Consider the following 20078-nt stretch of genomic DNA (forward strand, 5'->3'; position numbering starts at 1 on the left):
TTAACCAGCTCCCTGCAACGGTCTATGAAAGCCAGTATTTGGCAAGGACCCAGTGTATCTCTTCATTGGCATAATCAGATATTTGATTGAATGATGCTTAATCAGACAGATTATGAAGTGTATTTGATTACGTATATTTGAATTTCTTGTTGGAGAGACCAACATTTTTCTATTTTTCTTGTTTTAATTAGTGTGGTAACCAGACTGCATGATAATGGGTATCAGTCAAACTGAAAATCACTAAATATTAATATTATATATATTAATATATATTAATTAGAGAGTGAGAGAAAGGTAGATATAACTGTAATAAAACTTCTTTAAGCACAATAAAAAGAAATAGAGAAATAGGAGCTTTTTCATTTTGTAACAATTCTCTCCACACCCTGCCTCGGAAGCAATTTTTTTCTCAGATCGTGAGAAGAATGCTTCCTTGATAAGACAGATTCATCTTTAATTCATTTTGTTTTTATACTATTAGTATTATTTTAGCATGAGAAATCACAGAGAGAAATAGCATTTCCAATTAAATGAAAATAAATGGGATTTCTTGGTAGATAAAAGTATGTGGAATGTAAGAACAGTATTAATAGATTGCAAGGTCAGAAGGGACCAGTGTGATCATCTATTCTGACCTTCTCCAAACAGGCCATAGAATGTCTCCAAAACAATTCCTAGAGCATATCTTTTAGAAAAAAAAAATAATCTTGAATTAAAGATGGTCAGTGATGCAAAATCCACCACCATTGTTGGTGAGTTTTCCAATGCTTAATTACTCTTACTGTTAAAAATTGAAGCCTTATTTCCAGTCTGACTCTGTCTAGCTTCAACATCCAGTCACTGGATCATGTTATACCTTTCTCTGCTAGATCAAAGAACCCACTATTACATATTTTTCCCCATGCAAGTGCTTATATACTGTAATCAAGATACCTCTTAACCTTCTCTTTGTTTAGCTAAATAGATTGAGCTTCTTGAGTCTACCAGTATAAGAAATGTTTTCTAATCCCTTAATCATTCTCGTGGCTCTTCTCTGAACCCTCTCCAATTTAATAATATCCTTCTTGAAATGTGAACACCAGAACTGCACAGAGTATTCCAGCCATAATTGCACAAGTGACAAATATAAAATAACCTCTCTACTCCAACTCAAGATTCCCTGGTTTATCCATTCAAGAATTGCTTTAGTTATTTTGGCCACAGCACCACATTGGGAGCTCACATTGAATTAATTATCCACCACAACCCCCAAATATTTTTCAGTCACTGGTTCCCAGGATAGAGTCTCCAATCATGTAAGTATTGCCTACATATGTACATGTATACATCCACATTTCACCATATTAAAATGCATATTTTTTGCTTGTGCCCAGCTTATCGAGTGATGCAGATTGCTCTTTATCAGTGACCTGTCCTCTTCGTTATGTACTTCTCTCCCAATTTTTGTGTCATCTACAAAATTTATCAGTGATGATTTTGTAGTTTCTTCCAGATCATTAATAAAAATGTTAAATTGCGTGGGGCCAAGAACTGATCCTTGCAAGACCACACTACTAACATAACAATTTCAATGATGATTCTCCATTTACAATTACATTTTGAGGTCTATCAGTCAGTTTTTAATCCATTTCAAGTGTTCCATATTAATGGTATATCCTTTATAGTTTTTTAAATCAAAATGCACTATGAAATCAAATGCCTTAACAGAAGTCTAAGTCATCAGCACTATTACCTTTATCAATCACACTTATAATCTTGTCAAGAAAGATATCAAGTTTATTTTCCATAAACCCATGTTGATCGGCATTAATTATATTGTCTTCTTTAATTCTTTATTAATTGAGTCCCGTATCAGTCACACCATTATCTTGCTCAGGATTGATGTCAGACTAACAGACCTATAATTACCCAGGTCATCCCATTTGCCCTTTTTAAATATTGGCACCACATTAGCTTTTTTCCAGTCTTCTGGAACTTCCCCAGTGTTCCAAGACTTATTGAAAATCAACATTTATGGTCCAGCAAGCTCTTCAGGCAGCTTTCAAAGCTCTTGGATGCCAGTTGTCCAGACCTGCTGATATAAAAAGGTCAATTTTTATAGCTGCTGTTTAACATCTTCCTGAGATACTAGTGGAATAGAAAGAGTGTTGTCATATGATATGACTACATCATGTGTTTCTCCCCCAAATACAGAACAGAAATATTTATTGAATACTTCTGCCTTTTCTGCATTATTATTGGTAATTCTACCATTTCTATGTAGCCATGGATCAATTACATTGTTAGAATGTTTTTTGTTCCTAATATACTAAAGAAACCTCCTTCTTATTCTCCTTAACTTTACTGGACATAGATTGCTCTTGTGCTTCCCTTATCAATTTTTTATGTTTCCTAGCTTATAATTTATATTCATTACTATCATCTTCCCCTCTAACTGCCTTCACTTCCCCTCTAAACCAAGTCTTATTTTTAACCAGAACAGTCTCCTTCCTCAATTGTGGGATTGTGGCTTTATAGGCATTGAATAAAGTGTTCTTAAACAATTCCAAATAATTTTTTAGATTTTTCTGATTAAATTCTTCCTCCTGATTTGGCTCATAATTGTTTTCAGCTTTCCCCTTTTAAGGGACCAAATATATGCAACACTGGTCTGGATTTTGTTTGGTTTGTACATTATAAATGTGCTCAAGGTACAATCACTTGTATCTAAATTACAATTAATTTTTAGTTCTGTGATCAGTTCCTCTTTATCTATCAAAGTAAAGTATAATATACAATTCCCTATCTTGGATGCAACTCTCTTTAAGTTAGGAAGCTTTAACCTGTAATATTTAGAAATTCCAAGGATGTTTTACTACTGGTAGCTTGAGATCTTCAGCATATGTCACTCAAATTGATCACACAACATTTTTTCCTACACATTATAGATAGGTGAGTAAGGAACTGGTCATCCTATTCTCTAGTGTGATTTGATGTTCTGTGGCAGACCAACTAATACCCCATCTTGTGTTTTATCTGTCATGCATAGATCCATAAACATTCAAGATCATTTTCTTCTGAATTAGCAGTAACTTGGAATCAGGTAATGCAATTTTTGACATAGCTTGTCATTCTCCCCTCCCCTTTTGCTCTGTATAGGTTATAGTCATTTATTTTAACATTCCAGTTGAGTGAATCATCCTACCAGGTTTCAGCAATACCAACTAGAGTGAATTTATGCTCATAAATGAGCAATTCCATTTCCTCTGGTTTGTTACCTAGACTCCTAGCACTAGTGTATAGAATTTCTTCTCTTCACGCTCATTAGTTCCTTGATTAATTTTGTTCTCAACATCTTAGTTTTGTGTTGAGTGCTCATATTTTCCCTCTTTTTACCCTCTCCTTTTGATACAAGGTTAATGCCCTCCTGACTATTCTAGCCAGCCTGTCCCCAGGAATTCCTTCTATTGAAGTGGAGGCCATCCAAACTATATAGCCCCCTCTCTTCATACAAGGTGGATCAATGTTCCACAAAGCCAAAACTCCTCACCCCTTACCTAGCCAGTGGTTCGCTTCCAGAATCTTCTACCTTCTGTCTACCTTCACGTTTGGAATAGGAAGGATCACAGAGAAAATCATTTGGATAAGTCATCTACTATCTGCAAGATATCCTGTGACACAGCGTTCTTAGTGCTGATATGAGTCATCACCAAAGGATCCTTTTATGTTGACTTAAAAAGCCTATCCAATCTTAGAATGATGTCTTGTGTCTTGGCAAGCACAAGGAAGGCAGCACACTTTGTCCGTGTTTTCTTTGCAGAATGTTATTTTGATACATTTGAGTATCGAATCCCCAACACAGAGCATCTGTCTTCCTTGAACAGTTGGAGAACTCTTTGTGGACAAAACTGATTTTCTTACAGATTAGGCCAAGCTGCCATCCACATTGTGTCCCATATATCTCTCCATTCCCTTGGAGAGCTGGATCTTGAAAAGTATCTCCCACAGTTTACACATTGAGGATCTGGTACCAACTGGAAACTTGTAGAATTCTTCCTGGTCCTTTTTTCTCTGGAGACCCTAGCCTGCCTATGGTTGTCTATCTCCAGCTGTGCAGAATGGCACTATGACCTTTTGCCTCTGGTGGTTATGAACTGCCAGTCCTCCTCTTTGACTTCCTCTTTCCAACTCCTTGGTGGCCAGCTCCTTTCTTCGTTGAACCTGGAGTACTGATGTTTCCTGTATCTACCTATCTAGGAACTTCTCAGCTTCTCAGGAGTGTTTCTACCTGTCTCTCCAATCCAAGAATCTTCTGCTTCAGCACATCCATCAACTTGTACTTCATGGACAGGAAGTCGCTTCAGGGAGGAAAGAAAACATGGCACATCTATTTCAGTTCACCACCACTATTCAACCTCTGGCCATCTTGAAATTGCATGTAGAGCTGAAGCTGAAAGGAAAGCCTCTCACACTCCGCCTCTAAACTCCTGCCAAAGCTCTCCTGTTAGCGTCTCTCAATTTCTCCTACAAAGTGACATTTTATACCAAGTATAGACCCTAACTTGAGGAGCCTTTCATCCCTATTAGAGGTATTCTCATTATACAGGCTGTGTACTGTATGCTGGCTTTAAAGGACTACAAATCCCATGGTGCACTGGTGTGCACCCTCTGAAGCTGGATTTAGTGGCCATGGATTCCATATCGGGGAAAGGAGCTGAAACAGAGCTACTGCTCCTTTTTGGGGTTTGGGTAAGGAAAAGCTGTGACGGAGCCCTGTGTTGAGTTGCTGGGGTTGAAGATACATGGTCAGGGTTAAGATTGCACTACAGTTGACAACTTGCTATTGCTGGGCTCATGGCCTCCTTCTCCCCACTGATCCACTGAGAGCGGAAGCCAGAAACTTTCGTTGCGCAGCTGGTGTGAATTTGGTTCACGGACAGTTGGGCTATGCTCTCTGGGTTGAAGAGAGACTGCTAAGTCTTGGTATGGCTACATTATGTCTAAGAAGAAAAGAAGGGGAACTTATTGTATGGCGAGAATCAGGGGTTACTATTCTCCAATAGATAACAATTGTTACTATCAGCTAGTACTGTGCATTCTATGCCGGTTGCAATTCAAAACTGTCTCACTTGGACTTTTCTGTTTTATCTGGAATGCCTTTGCTAGATGTACAGATATCTGTCCTGAACTCCATCTTGCCCAGTGCACCAATGGAAGGGAGGGCCCAGCACTTAAGGGAGAATGCACACTCAGGGTTGGGGTGGATCCATGTAGAATACTAAGATCATTGGTTAGGTTTATGTTGCTGCTGAAAGCTGCAGCCATTAGCTGACCTATTGCAGAGCCACCTATTGACTTGATACAATTATAACAGTTTCACCTTATTCATCTGTTACATTTTCCATTGTATGTTAGGATAGCTTAAGTAAAATTGTGTTGATTCTATTTTGACTGTTGATTGCACTGCTTTACAGCCAAAATGCTTCTGAAATAAATGTAGTCAAACTTTACTAATTCTGGGTCACTGAGAACGAAAATGATGCTTAAAATTGTTGATTGGCTCTAGTTTTCAAGATATGCTATTGGGTCAGTATATACGACCCTTGACTTGGGAATGGCGGAGGATGAGTGAGTTCTAAAGGGAAGGGATCTCAATTTAAACCAGAAATGACTAAAATACATCTTTGACTGGATCTATGAATAAATCTATGACTGGGTTTGGACAGTACTTGCTTTTTAGGCAAAACAATGAATGATGCAATCTGAAGCTGGTATTGCGTCATCCATGATATGAATTGCATCATGTTATTCCTAGAAGTCATGGATGATGCAATCATAACGAAGCTTACATCACTCTGCTGAACAAATTGCTCTATATCAGCTCTAGAAATCATACAGTGTCGTGCTCTCTTATTTGTCAGTGTTTGATTTTGCAAAGGGACACATTTCTGTTTAGCCAAAGTGAGCAGAGATGCCTTGTACTTGTGTGAACAGAGCAGATAACTTCTGCTATGTTTGTGGTGAAGTGACTTTTGCATCACAAAAGCGCAGTATAACCACTATGGTTAAGAAAGCCTATCACCTTTATTTTGGCTGCAAAACTGGCGATCAGGACAAGAGGTGGGCCCCACACATATGCTGCAACACTTGTGCAACAAATCTTCACCAGTGGTTGAACAGGAAAAGGAAATCTATGCCTTTTGCAGTGCCAATGATTTGGAGAGAGCCAACAGATCATACCAGCAATTGTTACTTCTGCATGGTGCCTCCAGTTGGGAAAGGTGTGTCAAAGAAGAAAAAGCAGACTGTGCATTACCCAAACATTCCATCAGCTATACGCCCAGTATCCCACGGAGAAGGACTGCCGGTTTCTGATGCACCAGAAGCATTCTCACTTGAGTCAGACGAGGAAGAGGAAGAGGAAGAGGAAGAGGATGAAACTTCTGGTCCTGAACCATCAGTGTCACAGGACCCACATTTTCTCCCATCCTCCTCCTCTGAACCACACCTCATAACACAAGGTGTTGGGCTCCAGACTACAGCAGTGGAATCTCCTGGCAGGTGATGTTAGGGTTTCCATGTTCCGTGACCGTCAAAAGGATCTTGTCCCATTCTTCTTCATGGAAGGTGATCTTGTAGCCTGCAACAACATCGATGGTGTGATGGCAGCCCTCAACATCGTTCACGATCCAGATGAGTGGAGACTGTTCATTGATTCATTGAAGACGAGTCTTAAAGCTGTTTTACTGCCTAACGGCAATGTTTTGCCATCAATTCCAGTTGGTCATGCAGTCCATATGAAGGAAACCTAGGACAACATGAAACAACTTTTGAGGTGCATAAACTATGACCAACATCAGTGGCAGCTTTGTGGTGATTTGAAGGTTGTTGCTCTCTTGCTTGGTCTGCAGACTGGATACACAAAGTACTGCTGTTTTCTCTGCGAATGGGATAGTCGTGCAAGAGATTCCCACTACATCAAGAAAGACTGGCCACTCCGACAGTCATTGGAGCCTGGGAGGAAAAGTGTTCAGCATCCACCACTTGTTGAATCAAGGAAGATTTTGTTACCACGCTTACATATCAAGCTGGGTCTGATGAAGAACTTTGTCAAGACCATTGACAAAACACAAGCAACTTTCAAGTACCTCCGTGGAAAATTTCCAAGGTTAAGTGAAGCTAAGATAAAGGAAGGTGTCTTTCTTGGTCCTCAGATTCGTGAACTTCTTCGAGATGATGCATTTGAACATGCACTGCGTGGCAAGGAAAAGACGGCATGGAAAGCCTTCCAATTAGTGGCAATACATTTTCTCGGAAACAACAAGGGAGACAACTACAGCTTGTTGGTGGAGAACCTCCTGAAGGCATACAGAAGCCTTGGTTGCAACATGTCACTAAAGATACATTTTTTGCACGCTCATCTAGATTTTTTTCCACCGAACTGCGGAGCAGTGAGCGACGAGCACGGCGAGCGATTTCACCAGGACATTGCAACAATGGAGAAACGCTATCAGGGCAAATGGACCCCATCAATGCTTGCAGACTATTGCTGGACAGTGACAAGAGATGCTCCATTTAATGAATACAAGAGACAAGCCAAGAAGCGCCGAGTAGACACTGAATAGGACTAAACTATGTACAGAATAGTTTTTGCCTTTTGTTTCATAATAAATTTTATTTATATAACCCTTTTGCTGATTTTTAACGTGTTACATAAACAGGACAGGTGAAATATTATCATGTAAAGCAACCATAAACACATGAAAAGACCTAGGTTTACAATTTATGATTAAAACTCTACTATCTATACAATATACATAGACATAAAATGTAAAAACTTAAATATCTTAGAAACAGTAGCCAATCAGTTGTTTTAATTGTCATATTTGAATTCAGCACATCAAAATACATAATAAATAGCACATTTTATCTCTGAAGCAGACGACTTCTCAAAAATTGTAGACCAGTGTTGTCTGAATAAGATCCATTATTTGTATTTTTTGTTCCTGGAGGCAATCTAGGTACAGCCACAGGTGTACATGTGGACAATATTCATACAAGTAAGAGGATTATTACAGAGGTGTGACTAGAGGATTCCCACCTATTTTCCCATCTCAGCTGGGACCCCCAAGATCAACATTATTCTTAATGACATGAGGTGCCCTGGGAACAGGTACCTGTTCCTGAGTAAGCTTGGAGGGAAAAAGAGGTTACACAAGTCACCCTGCTTAGCTCAGCTGCTCCCTTCATCACCAGGCTGAACAAACAAAGGCAGAAAAAAACTCAACAGTTTAAAAATGCTTATAGTGAAGGGACCAAAGTAAACAGTAAGGAGTGGCCAAGTTCCATTCAACATATATATAGGAGAAATTCATAGAGAGTTTGCTCTTCATGTTAATGTAGAGTACAGGTTTAATGCTTACAAAGTCTAATTTAACTCTGTGCCACAGTGGGACACCACTGTCAAGAGCTCTGCTGCATGCTGTAATTGCCATTTTAAACAAAGCCCTTAGATGATTATGTAAGTTGAAATGTTGATGTTTTCTAAAACAAGAATTCTATTTAAATATTTAAGGTAGCTAAAACCAAAATGCCTCCCCTACTGTTTCCACTTCATTAGCACTCCTGACTCTTCCTCTTTTGAAGTGTATCCTTGAAAACTGCCTTCTTTTACATGCTTCTCTTTCATACGTTCTTCTAGATCAGCATCCACTGTGACACCAACTAGAGGTGATGGGCTACATATAATTACAAGCTTGTACGCAGCAGAGCTTGCCAATGATAGGGTAAGTTGCTAAATGGCTCTCTCAGAACAGCAGTTACTCCTCCCTTTTTCCCTCCTTATAGGTCAACGAATTATCATGGTCTAGCAAAGTATTTCTGCCATATTACTAATAGCAATCAAACCTTGGGCTAAATAATAGCTTTGTGAATGACAGGTTTCTTATAACTCTCTCATCAGCCACTGTTTTGCAAAACAATATTTCTTTTGAGAAACTTGAGGTGAACGTTAGATGTCGATACAAAAGCACAGATCTACACCCTGAGAAGAAATAAGAAAATTAACTTTTCAAAGTCATAGATTACGGTTTCTATTCAGGTTGCTGTATAAAGCTTAGTTTTAAGATTCACTAGAATAATGGAAGTCTCATTAATGGAAAAACTAAAGTGTGGAAAAGTAGCAAAGAAAATATCAAATATCAAAAGAAGAAATATCTTACTACTTCTTTCAGGCCTTTGTACAATTCTAGACTTCTTGTTTTGGATTCCACTTTCATGAAGTGCCTTGAACCAGTCTCTCAGTCTGTTTGCAACCTCCCTGAATTCCAGGTCACTGCACACTGAAATAAAAGATACAAAGTTCATTATCATGCAGTAAAAAGAAACATAACTAAATGCAATCTTTCAAATTATGCTAAAAATTGAAAAATGAAACAAACAGAAAATGCAACATGTGGTCTACGGTTTCCTTTTCGCTAGTCATTTCCATGTTCAGTATTTAATTAGACATTCAAAATATGATTTTTTTTTTAGTATAAATAATTTTATAAAAATAACCTTCCAATATATCTTGCATGTATCCAGTTCTATTCATCCAGATGATACCCGAGTACTTTACAAACTATTATATATCCACACAGATCTACACAAAGGAATCACTCCATTCACCATGGAAATATATCCATTTCTGGGGAAGAGCATGCAGCTATTTAACAGCATTCACTTTAGGGCAGGGAGTGAGGAAGAACATCAAATCTAACAAACGGTAGGTGAGAACTGAGGGACGCAGGATAACATAACATGGAAATAAACCCACTTACACTCTTGAGAAAAGTGTCATGGGATCCTAATTACCACAAGTGACTAAGACCTTGGCTTTAGCATGATATCCCAAAGAAGACACCAAGCTAGAGCAGTTTCATTTATACTGATTCAACAGGAAGAAATAGCTACTAAATAACCAGTCACCAGGCTCATTTCCCTGGAGATCTTCACCCAACCACAAACTAAGCCCAAACTTACTTACTTTTTAAGAGCTGATAAATTCACAATCCAAAGTGGTATAACTCCAGACCAAAGCAGAAATCATTTGTTGAAACATAAGCCCCCAGTTTTATTTGCATTTTGTATATTATGTTGCAATCCAAGAAAGTTGGTAGTAAAGTCTAATACACATTTTATTTACATGAATGACAGGCTGGGTATTTTATTTTTGATTTTAGAGTAAAACTGAAGCATGTCAGTATGTCAGCGAAAAAGACAATCACTACAGGGGCAAGTATCTGTATATTTGCAACATGCGTCTGACGAAGTGGGTATTCACCCACGAAAGCTTATGCTCCAATACATCTGTTAGTCTTAAAGATGCCACAGGACTCTCTGTTGCTTTTTACAGATCCAGACTAACACGGCTACCCCTCTGATACTTGATATATTTGTTTATTCATCTTTGCTCATAACATAGCTCTTGAGACTTTAGTTTTTCTCATGAATGACTTTCATGTTGGATTTGTGCACATATTTGCATATATTATAAACAAACTGGAGCTTCTTATAAAATCATGTTTTGCTCCTTTCTAGTGTAACTTACACAAAATCAGAATTCCTCATCTCAATATGCAACAGGAAGCAATTTGATATGCAACAGGAAACAATTCTGGTATTGGCCTATTGGTGGGTAAGGTAAGCTCAAAATCAGCCAGACCTTTCTAGTAGGGTAAAAATGGGCTACTCAGCCAAGATTACACATAGATGAATTAATCACACAGGATATTTTAAATTAAGATCTGCTTTGGCTAAACGTCCAGCTGGTGACAGTTCAATACAAGTATTTAAACATGTATGTGGCAGACAATACAGATCCTTAATTTATGATGCACTGCTTGGAAATATTGAAATGAGCTTACTTTCCCCCACTGGCTGTATGGCAGGTATGTGCCATTTGAAAAAGAAATTGGGGGGAATGAATTTGAAACAAAGTGTTTTCATGGTGGATGATGGTGCCTGTCACTAGTTTTTGGGAAGGCAAGTGCTGATGTATCAAGGCTCTGACTCTGTTAAAGTTTGTTGGGTTTTAGATAATCTGGTCTCCTCCCATTCCTTTGGATAGCCCTGATGTTGCAATTTTTTACTAGTCTAGTACTTCCTTTCACTTTTTTTTTTTAAACAAAATCTTATGTTAAAACGAGTGATAAAATCTTGGCACCAATAGCAAAGTGCACATAGCAATTCCATGGTGCTGTCAATCTCCAGAGATCCCCTGGGTACCCTTCATTCCAGAAAAGCAGCCCAGGTGAGCCTCTGTGTCTGATCAACTCCTACCTACAAGATGTACAGTCTATATCTTATTGAGTATAGATGGGAAAAGAAGGCAGCATCTCCTTGATGTCCTTGGCTCCCAGCTCCAAAATGGAACTAAAATTGAATACCCTGGGGTTGGTAGTGCACGGCTGCTGACTGAAAGTGTGCAGAAGTGAGAGGAGAATAAATATTTTGGAGCTATAAATGTATAGATGGCTGTGAACACATCAGACTGGTCCTGTCCCATCCCAGCCTCATCTTTTACTCATGTTAGAATAGTTAATGCTAACAAATTTTGGAAGGGGTATTAAACTTTATGCTTCAAGGATTTAACCAATTTCTCATTGTTAGAGATCAGGATAAAACAATGTGGAGGGCAGATTATCCTACATTTGCCTACTGAGCGGTTCCTTACACCTTTCTCTGAAACATGTGGTACTGCCCATTTTGGGGGACAATATGACAAATCCTGTCTCTATGTCTCAACACACACACGCATTTTGAGGAGCATTATGGGGGGGTTGGGAGCAGGAAAAATAAATCCTGCTATGATCTTAAATTAGGGCCATTCTTATAATATAAATTACTGCAGTTTTCCAAACTTTGTTGTTCCATACTGAAACTTTAAATGATGATTTGGACCCAAAATAGAGAAAGAGAATGAAAAAATCATTTTTGTTACTAATTTTAATTAGTTGGATTATTGTAAAATGGGAATAGATCATCATCTTCAAAAATCAAGGCGATGCAAAACAACCTGATTACAAACTGTCATTTGCCTATTTTATGCCCCAAAGCTATAGTACTGGAGTCAGCTCTCAAGCACTGCAGGTAATTACATTTACTATATTACCAATTTAAATGCACTGTGTATATTTGGTTCATGACATTTCTAATATGTCAAGTAAAAGCAGATGTCTTTTATATGTGAAATTTACAAGAAAGATACAGCAGAACTTCACTAATAATTTAGATGGAAAAAACTGTGGTCTCCTCATTTCTCAGCAGAGAGAGCTGTAACAAGATCTCATATTTCAATACTAAAACGTCAGCATTTTAAGTAAATACTGTAATCTGTACTTCAACTATTAGCATATAAGCATGTAATTTAAATAATAGAACTGGATGGAAAATCAACTTCTTTCCCATGAGAAATTTCAAGCAAAATATTTCGATTTTCCAGGGGATGTTTCAAAATTATTCAAAATGAACATTTTTGTTTTGTATTGACTTAAAGTGTCATTTCATTTTGTTTTTAAGGAAATAACAAAAAATGTTTTTTCCTGTTGTCATTTTACAAGGCTCCCTCCCTCCTCTATTTTCTCTCCCTTTTTAAACTTTCCCATTGGGAAAGTTCAATTTCAATTTGCTCACTATTTTCCAAAAATATTTTGCAAGATTTTGCTATTCCTGACAATAAAGCAGTAGGAGAAAGCCAATTCACAAACAGTACACCTCTTCCCTGATATAATGTGGCCCGATATAACATGAATTCAGATATAACACAGTAAAGCAGTGCTCCGGAGGGGAGGGGCGGGGCTACGCCCTCTGGCGGATCAAAGCAAGTTCGATATAACACGGTTTCACCTATAAAGCAGTAAGATTTTTTGGCTCCCGAGGACTGCATTATATCAGGGTAGAAGTGTATATGGTATTATAAAGGTGTGGCACACAGGTGTGATAGTAAAACACTTATCTGAACATTCAGTTGTTTTGAGCAGTTCAGTATTACACAATTTAAAGAAAAGTATATAAAATCCATATGAATTTTGATTACTGAAAAAAAATGCCAATAATGTTTTGAGACAAACAATCCACCATTCACAAATTAAAACAGGAATAAGGAATTTAGTGGAACTTGACATCTTGCATACTGGAAAATTGACAGAGTAGCAAACAATTGTGTGGAAGTACATATTGAGGAACAGAATAGGTGAAGGAAAATAGCTGATTATAGCTGTAGAATACATATGTATGATTTCCCAGGCTTTAGAAGAACAGACTTGCTTGTGGGGGAAAACAGATTATACCTTGTTTTAGGAACATATAGTTTTTTCATATTTAAGAGTAATAAAGAAATATTTTTCTGTCTACATCCTTATACAACACCGTGAGATCTGAATATCTCTTTACATATGGACATAGGCAAATTTAAATTTCATACCACAAAGGAGTCTGGAATTCCATAGAGATACAGGTTACAAATGACTGAACAAAAATTAAAGATTCTTTGAGATCAAATGGTCACTCCTTCACTAATCTAATCACCACCAGAAACTAAGTCAGTGTAGGACCTGATTTGACTGACTCTAGTTTGCATTCTGACATATGCTTAAAGTTTCTGACAAAAGATGACAAAGCTGAACAGTTACCCTGAAGCACCAGGCTTGACAATGAATTAGGTGCTGTTGCAGTAACTATTTACCCATTATGTCCTGCCAATTTATGTAGATAAACTTAGTTTCACTTTTTTTAAACCCATTTTTGCCAAAAACAATGTATTTTTTAATATATATTCCTTGGGTTAGATCACAGTTGGTGTAAATCAGCATAGGTTAATAGAGTTACACCAATTTACACCAGCTGAGGATCTAACTATGTGTGGGTACAATTCTTTGAACAAGAAACAATATCAAAAACAAACTGCAAAGATACTCTTTTGAGTAATGGCAAATATTGAAGTCAGGTAAAGAAAGTGGGATAAAATCCATTATAAAAATAGAGAGGTTAATTTACTCACTCAGGGTCTCACCGTCACATCGACAGAGGATCCGAGAGCCCAGGCTTCAGCCTTAGCCCAGATGTCTACACCGCAGATTTATAGCCACACAACCCGAGCATGCAAGCCGAAGTCAGCTGACATGGTCCAGATGTGGGTGTTGAGTTGCAGTGTAGATATACCCTGAGTGTAAGGGTATGTCTACACTACGAAATTAGGTCGATTTTATAGAAGTCGATTTTTAGAAATCGATTTTATAGTCAATTGCATATGTCCCCACTAAGCGCATTAAGTTGGAGGCATGCATCCTCACTACTGTGGCTAGCATCGACTTACAGAGCGGTGCACTGTGGGTACTTATCCCACAGTTCCCGCAGTCTCCGCTGCCCATTGGAATTCTGGGTTAAGCTCCCAATGCCTGATGGGACAAAAACATTGTTGCGGGTGGTTTTGGGTACATGTCGTCAGTCGCCACCCCTCCATGAAAGCAACGGCAGTTAATCGTTTTGCGCCTTTTTTCCTGGGTTACCCGTGCAGACACCATACCCCGGCAAGCATGGAGCCCGCTCAGCTCACCATCACTGTGGTGAGCATTGTAAACACCTTGTGCATTATCCTGGAGTATATGCAGAACTGGGCTAAGAGACACCAGCACGAGTAGGATTTTGAAGAGGACATGGACACAGACATTCCTGAAAGCACTGGCTGTGGCAATTGGGACATCATGGAGGCAGTGGGGCTGGTTGATACAGTGGAACACTGATTCTGGGCCAGGAAAACAAGCACAGACTGGTGGGACCGCATAATGTTGCAGGTATGGGATGATTCACAGTGGCTGCGAAACTTTTGCATGCATAAGGCCACTTTCCTGGAACTCTGTGAGTTGCTTTCCCCCACCCTGAAATGCAGAAATACCAAAATGAGAGCTGCCTGACAGCTGAGAAGCTAGTGGCAATAGCCCTGTGGAAGCTTGCAACACCTGACTGCTACCAGTCAGTCAGGAATCAATTTGGAGTGGGCAAGTCTACTATGGGGGCTGCTGTGATCCAAGTAGCCAATGCAATCATTGATATTCTGTTATCAAGGGAAGTGACTCTGGGAAATGTGCAGGTCATACTGGATGGCTTTGCTGCAATGGGGTTCCCTAACTGTGGTGGGGCAATAGACAGAACGCATATCCCCATCCTGGCACAGGACCACCTTGCCAACCAGTATGTGAACCGCAAGGGGTACTTCTCAATGGTGCTGCAAGCACTGGTGGATCACAAGGAATGTTTCACCGACATCAACATGGGATGGCCGGGAAAGGTGCATGACACTCGCATATTTAGGAACTCTGGGCTGTTCGAGCAGCAGCAAGAAGGGACTTACTTCCCAGACCAGAAAATTACTGTTGGGGATGTTGAAATGCCAACAGTTATCCTTGGGGACCCTGCCTACCCCTTGCACCCAGGGCTCCTGAAGCCTTACGTAGGCAGCTTGGACAGTAGTAAGGAGCAGTTCAACTATAGGCTGAGCAAGTGCAGAATGGTGATAGAATGTGCCTTTGGACATTTAAAAGCTTGCTGGCACTGTTTGCTGACTAGGTCAGACCTCAGCACAACCAACATTCCCATTGTTATTGCTGCTTGCTGTGTGCTCCATAATATCTGTGAGAGTAAGGTGGAGACGTTTATGGTGGGGTGGGAGGTTGAGGCAAATCGCCCGGCATCCAATTTTGAGCAGCCAGACACCAGGGCAATTAGAAGAGCACAGCAAGGTGCACTGCACATCAGAGAGGCTTTGAAAACCTGTTTCATGACTGGCCAGGCTTCGGTGTGACAATTGTGTGTGTTTCTCCTTGATGCAAACCCACCCCCTTTGTTGATTTTAATTTCCTGTAAGCCAGCCACCCTCCCACCTTCGAAATGAAGTAACTATTGTTTTGAAACCATGCATTCTTTCTTTATTAATTAAAAGAAAATGAGATAACAGACAAGGTAGCCCAAGTGGAGTGGGGGAGGAGGGAAGGACAAGGCCACATTGTTTATTGTAGCCACACTAAAAATCAAATTGTTTGAATGACAGCCATCTGTTGCTTGGGCCATCCTCTGGAGTGGAGTGGCTGGTGCCCAGAGCCTCCCTCCCCTCCCGCGTTCTTGGGCATCTGGGTGAGGTGGATATGGAACTTGGGGAAGAGGGCATGCGGTTATACAGTGGATGCAGCGGAGGTCTGTGCTCTTGTTGGCTTTCCTGCAGCTCAAACAGATGCTTCATCATGTCCGTTTGCTCCCCCAACAGACGCTTCATCATGTCCGTTTGCTCCCCCATTAGCCTCAGTATTGCGTCCTGCCTCCGATCTTCGCGCTCAGTTAATTCTTTCCTGGCCTCTGCCTCTGAATGCCTTCATGCATTAAGCTGTGCCCTATCACTGTGGGAAGGCTGCATGAGCTCGGAAAACATGTCACAGCGAGTGTGTTTTTTTCGCCTTCTAATCTGCGATAACCTCAGGGATGGAGATGATAGGGGGAGTGTAGAAACATTTGCATCTGGGGGGTGATAAAAAGGGAGAGTAAAATTTAAGATGATACATTTCTGAGAACAAAAGGGAGACTCTTTCACAGTGAATCAAGCGATTCACAGCAGACAGCACATGTGCTTTAGGTACAAGGTCGCATTTTGCCTTTTATATTAAGCGCCTGCTGGTATGGTGACACATCACACACGGCTGGGCAACAGAATTCGGTTTCCAGGCAGCCATGGTAAGCCTTTTGGTATGCGGGGTTGGCTTCTTACGCCTTCATAAGATGTGGGAATGTTTTCAAACTGCAATGCCCTCCTTTCCCAGAGCAAGCAATGGGTTGGGTTTCACATTTAAAAGGAGGGGCTGCAGTTTTTGGTTGGATGTGCAGTACACACCTACCCCCACCTCACCGCATGGCTATTCTCTGGGATGATCCCTTCTCCCCTCCCCCCGCCATGTGGCTATTCTCCAGCATAATCGCTTCACCCCTCCCCCCGCCGCGTGGCTATTCTCTGGGATGATCCCTTTTAGCCAAGAGCAATCAGCCCAGCATGAACAGGGTCCTTTTACTGTTCCCTTACAAAAATTCCCCTATTTCAACCAGGTGACCATGAATGATATCACTTTACTGAGGTTAACACAGAAAGATATAGACCAAATGTTGCTTGAATGCGACCAAAACCCAGAACCATTCGCTGCCATGCTTTGTGCTGCAATGATTCCAGAATACTTGCTACTGGCTTGGTGTGGTAAAGCGTCCTACCGTGGATGACAAATAAGGCAGCCCTCCCCAGAAACCTTCTGAAAAGGCTTTCAGAGTACCTGAAAGGCTTCATGGAGATGTCCCTGAGGATTCCCGCTCCATCCCCAGACATGTGGACAGACTTTTCCAGGAGCTGTATTGGCCCCGAATGCATCCCAATTCTTCAGGGCAAATCAAACATTAAATACTATTGCTTTTAAACCCTGTACTGTAGTTACAAATGTGCACTCACCAGAGGTGCCTTCTCTGGCTTCAGGGTTGGGGATCCTGCCTTGGGAGGGTACTGGCTCCAGGGTGATGAAAAGGTCCTGGCTGCCGGAGAGAATGGATTCACCACTTGCCTGCTGCTCATTCTCCTCATCCACAAAATCCTCCTCTCTGTTGCATGAGACTCCCCCCTTGCCGGTGTCTACGGACAGTGGTGGGATAGTGGTTGGGTCCCCCCCTAAAATGCCATGCAGCTGATCATAGAAGCGGCATGTATGGGGCCCGGAGCAACCGTTTGCCTCCTTTGTCTTTTGGTAGGCTTGCCTGAGCTCCTTAACTTTCACACGGCACTGCTGTGTGTTCCTGTTGTAGCCTCTGTCCAACATGCCCTGTGAGATTTTGGCAAATATATTTGCATTTCTTCTTTTTTATTGGAGTTCGGCCTGCACAGATGCTTCTCCCCATACAGCAATCAGATCCAGTGTCTCCCTTTCGGTCTATGCTGGAGCTCGTTTGCAATTCTGGGGGGACTGCACGGTCACCCGTGCTGCTGAGTTCACCACGCTGACCAAACAGGAAATGAAATTAAAAAGTTCCCAGGGCTTTTCCTGAGTACCTGGCTAGTGCATCGGAGTTCAAAGTGCTGTCCAGAGTGGTCACAATGGAGCACTCTGGGATAGCTCCCGGAGCACAATACCATCAATTTGTGTCCGCACTACCCCAAATTTGACCCAGCAAGGTCGATTTTAGTGCTACTCCGCTCACTGGGGAGGAGTACAGAAGAGCCTTTTAGGTCGACGGGGTTGGTTGTGTGGATGCAGTCATTTTAAAATCAACCTAACGCAGCTAAATTCTACCTAACCCTGTAGTGTAGACCAGGCCTAAGTTAGATTTCCATACACTATGTAAATTTAAAGGGATCTGATTTTAGCTTTGTGAATCTAAATACATAAGCATAAAAATTAAAGGTATCAAAGTAACTGATTGGAGAGTCTAATCTGAAGCAACATAAACTTTTTTCTAGTCTCTTCAGTGTGTAAGTTAAAAAAACTTAGACTCCTTGTAGTCTTTTAGACAAACCTCTGAATCTGGCCTTCAAATCCTAGGTTTTTCCTTCCCTTGAGGACTGATCTGAGTGCCCTTGAATCTCCAAGAGTAGGTTATTCACAAGTGAAAGAGCTCTTCATTCTACATGGGATTTGTTGTGTGATCAGTTATTTTATATGGTATTGTAATGGTGTTCCAGATGCTGTATGAAAGCTGGTCAAATTCATTTTAAAATTATTTGCAAACTATGTTTTTGGAGTAAATTAAAAAAAAAACAGAAATCAAACCTTTTCCATAACTGGTGTTCTTTAGATGTGTTGCTCATGTCTATTCCACAGTAGGTGTGCGTGCTCGCCATGTGCACCGGTGTTGGAAGTTTTTCCCCTAGCAGTACCTGTAGGAGGGGAGCACCCCCTGCGATCCCTGGAAGGGCGCCTGCCTGGTGCAGTATAAGGGGAGCTGTGCGCTCCCCCCACCCTCAATTCCTTTTTGCCAGACAACTCCGGCAGCGGGGAAGGAGGGCGGGATGTGGAATAGACATGAGCAACACATCTAAAGAACACCAGTTATGGAAAAGGTAACTGTCTTTTCTTCGAGTGATTGCTCATGTGTATTCCACAGTATGCGATTCCAAGCTGTATCTGCTGGAGGTGGGTAGGAGTTCACAAGTTCTCGGGACAGAGTACCGCCCTGCCGAACCCAGCGTTATCCCTGGTTTGGGAGACTATCGCATAGTGCGAGGTGAACATGTGAACTGAAGGCCACCTGGCGGCCCTACAGATGTCCTGAATGGGGATATGGACCACAAAGGCAGCCGACGAGGCCTGCGCCCACGTCGAGTGTGCCCTAACAATGGGCAGCAGGGGAACATCCGCCAGTTCGTAACAGGAGCAGATGCACAAAGTGATCCAGGTGGACAGCTGCTGAGTGGAAATGGGCTGGCCTCTCGCGCACTCAGCCGAGGCGACAAACAGCTGTGAGGACTTTCTGAACGGCTTGGTTCACTCGAGGTAGAAAGCCAGAGCCCGCCTCACATCGAGCCTGTGGAGGCAGCGTTCCTCATTAGTCGCATGAGGTTTGGGGCAAAGGACTGGTAGAAAAATGTCCTGACCCATGTGGTAGGTGGACACCACCTTCAGGAGGAACATGGGGTGTGGGCAGAGCTGGACCTTATCCTTATGAAACACAGTATATGGTGGCTCGGAGGTCAGGTCCCTGAGCTCCGAGACCTTCCTGGCCAACGTGATCGCAACCAGGAAGGCCAACTTCCATGAGAGGTGAGACCAGGAGCACGTGGCCAGCGGCTCGAACGGGGGCCCTGTAAGCCAAGCCAGCACCAAATTCAGGTCACACTGTGGGACCAGGGGCTTAGACTGCGGGTAAACCGGTCCAAACCCTTAAGGGACCGGCCGGTCATAGCATGCGAGAACACTGTGCGTCTTTGTACCAGGGGGATGGAAAGCCGATATGGCTGCCAGATGCACTCTGACCAACGAGGGTGCCAGGCCCTGGGCCCTCAGGCGGAGGAGGTAATCAAGGATAAGCTGGATCAGGGGCGG

The 20078-nt window shown here is 41.4% G+C and overlaps 1 protein-coding gene across 2 annotated transcripts in view; it reads right to left on the minus strand.

The window, feature by feature from the left end:
- SPOCK3 (SPARC (osteonectin), cwcv and kazal like domains proteoglycan 3) overlaps window positions 1-20078 on the minus strand; it is a 399722-nt gene that overhangs the window by 27832 nt on the left and 351812 nt on the right. For both annotated transcript variants that reach the window (XM_034771585.1, XM_034771584.1), the window contains one exon: window positions 9201-9320. In XM_034771585.1, coding sequence (XP_034627476.1) covers window positions 9201-9320 — 120 coding nt within the window. The remainder of the gene's footprint in view (window positions 1-9200; window positions 9321-20078) is intronic.

This window comes from Trachemys scripta, chromosome 5 (assembly GCF_013100865.1).
Source record: "Trachemys scripta elegans isolate TJP31775 chromosome 5, CAS_Tse_1.0, whole genome shotgun sequence".
NCBI lineage: Eukaryota > Metazoa > Chordata > Testudines > Emydidae > Trachemys > Trachemys scripta.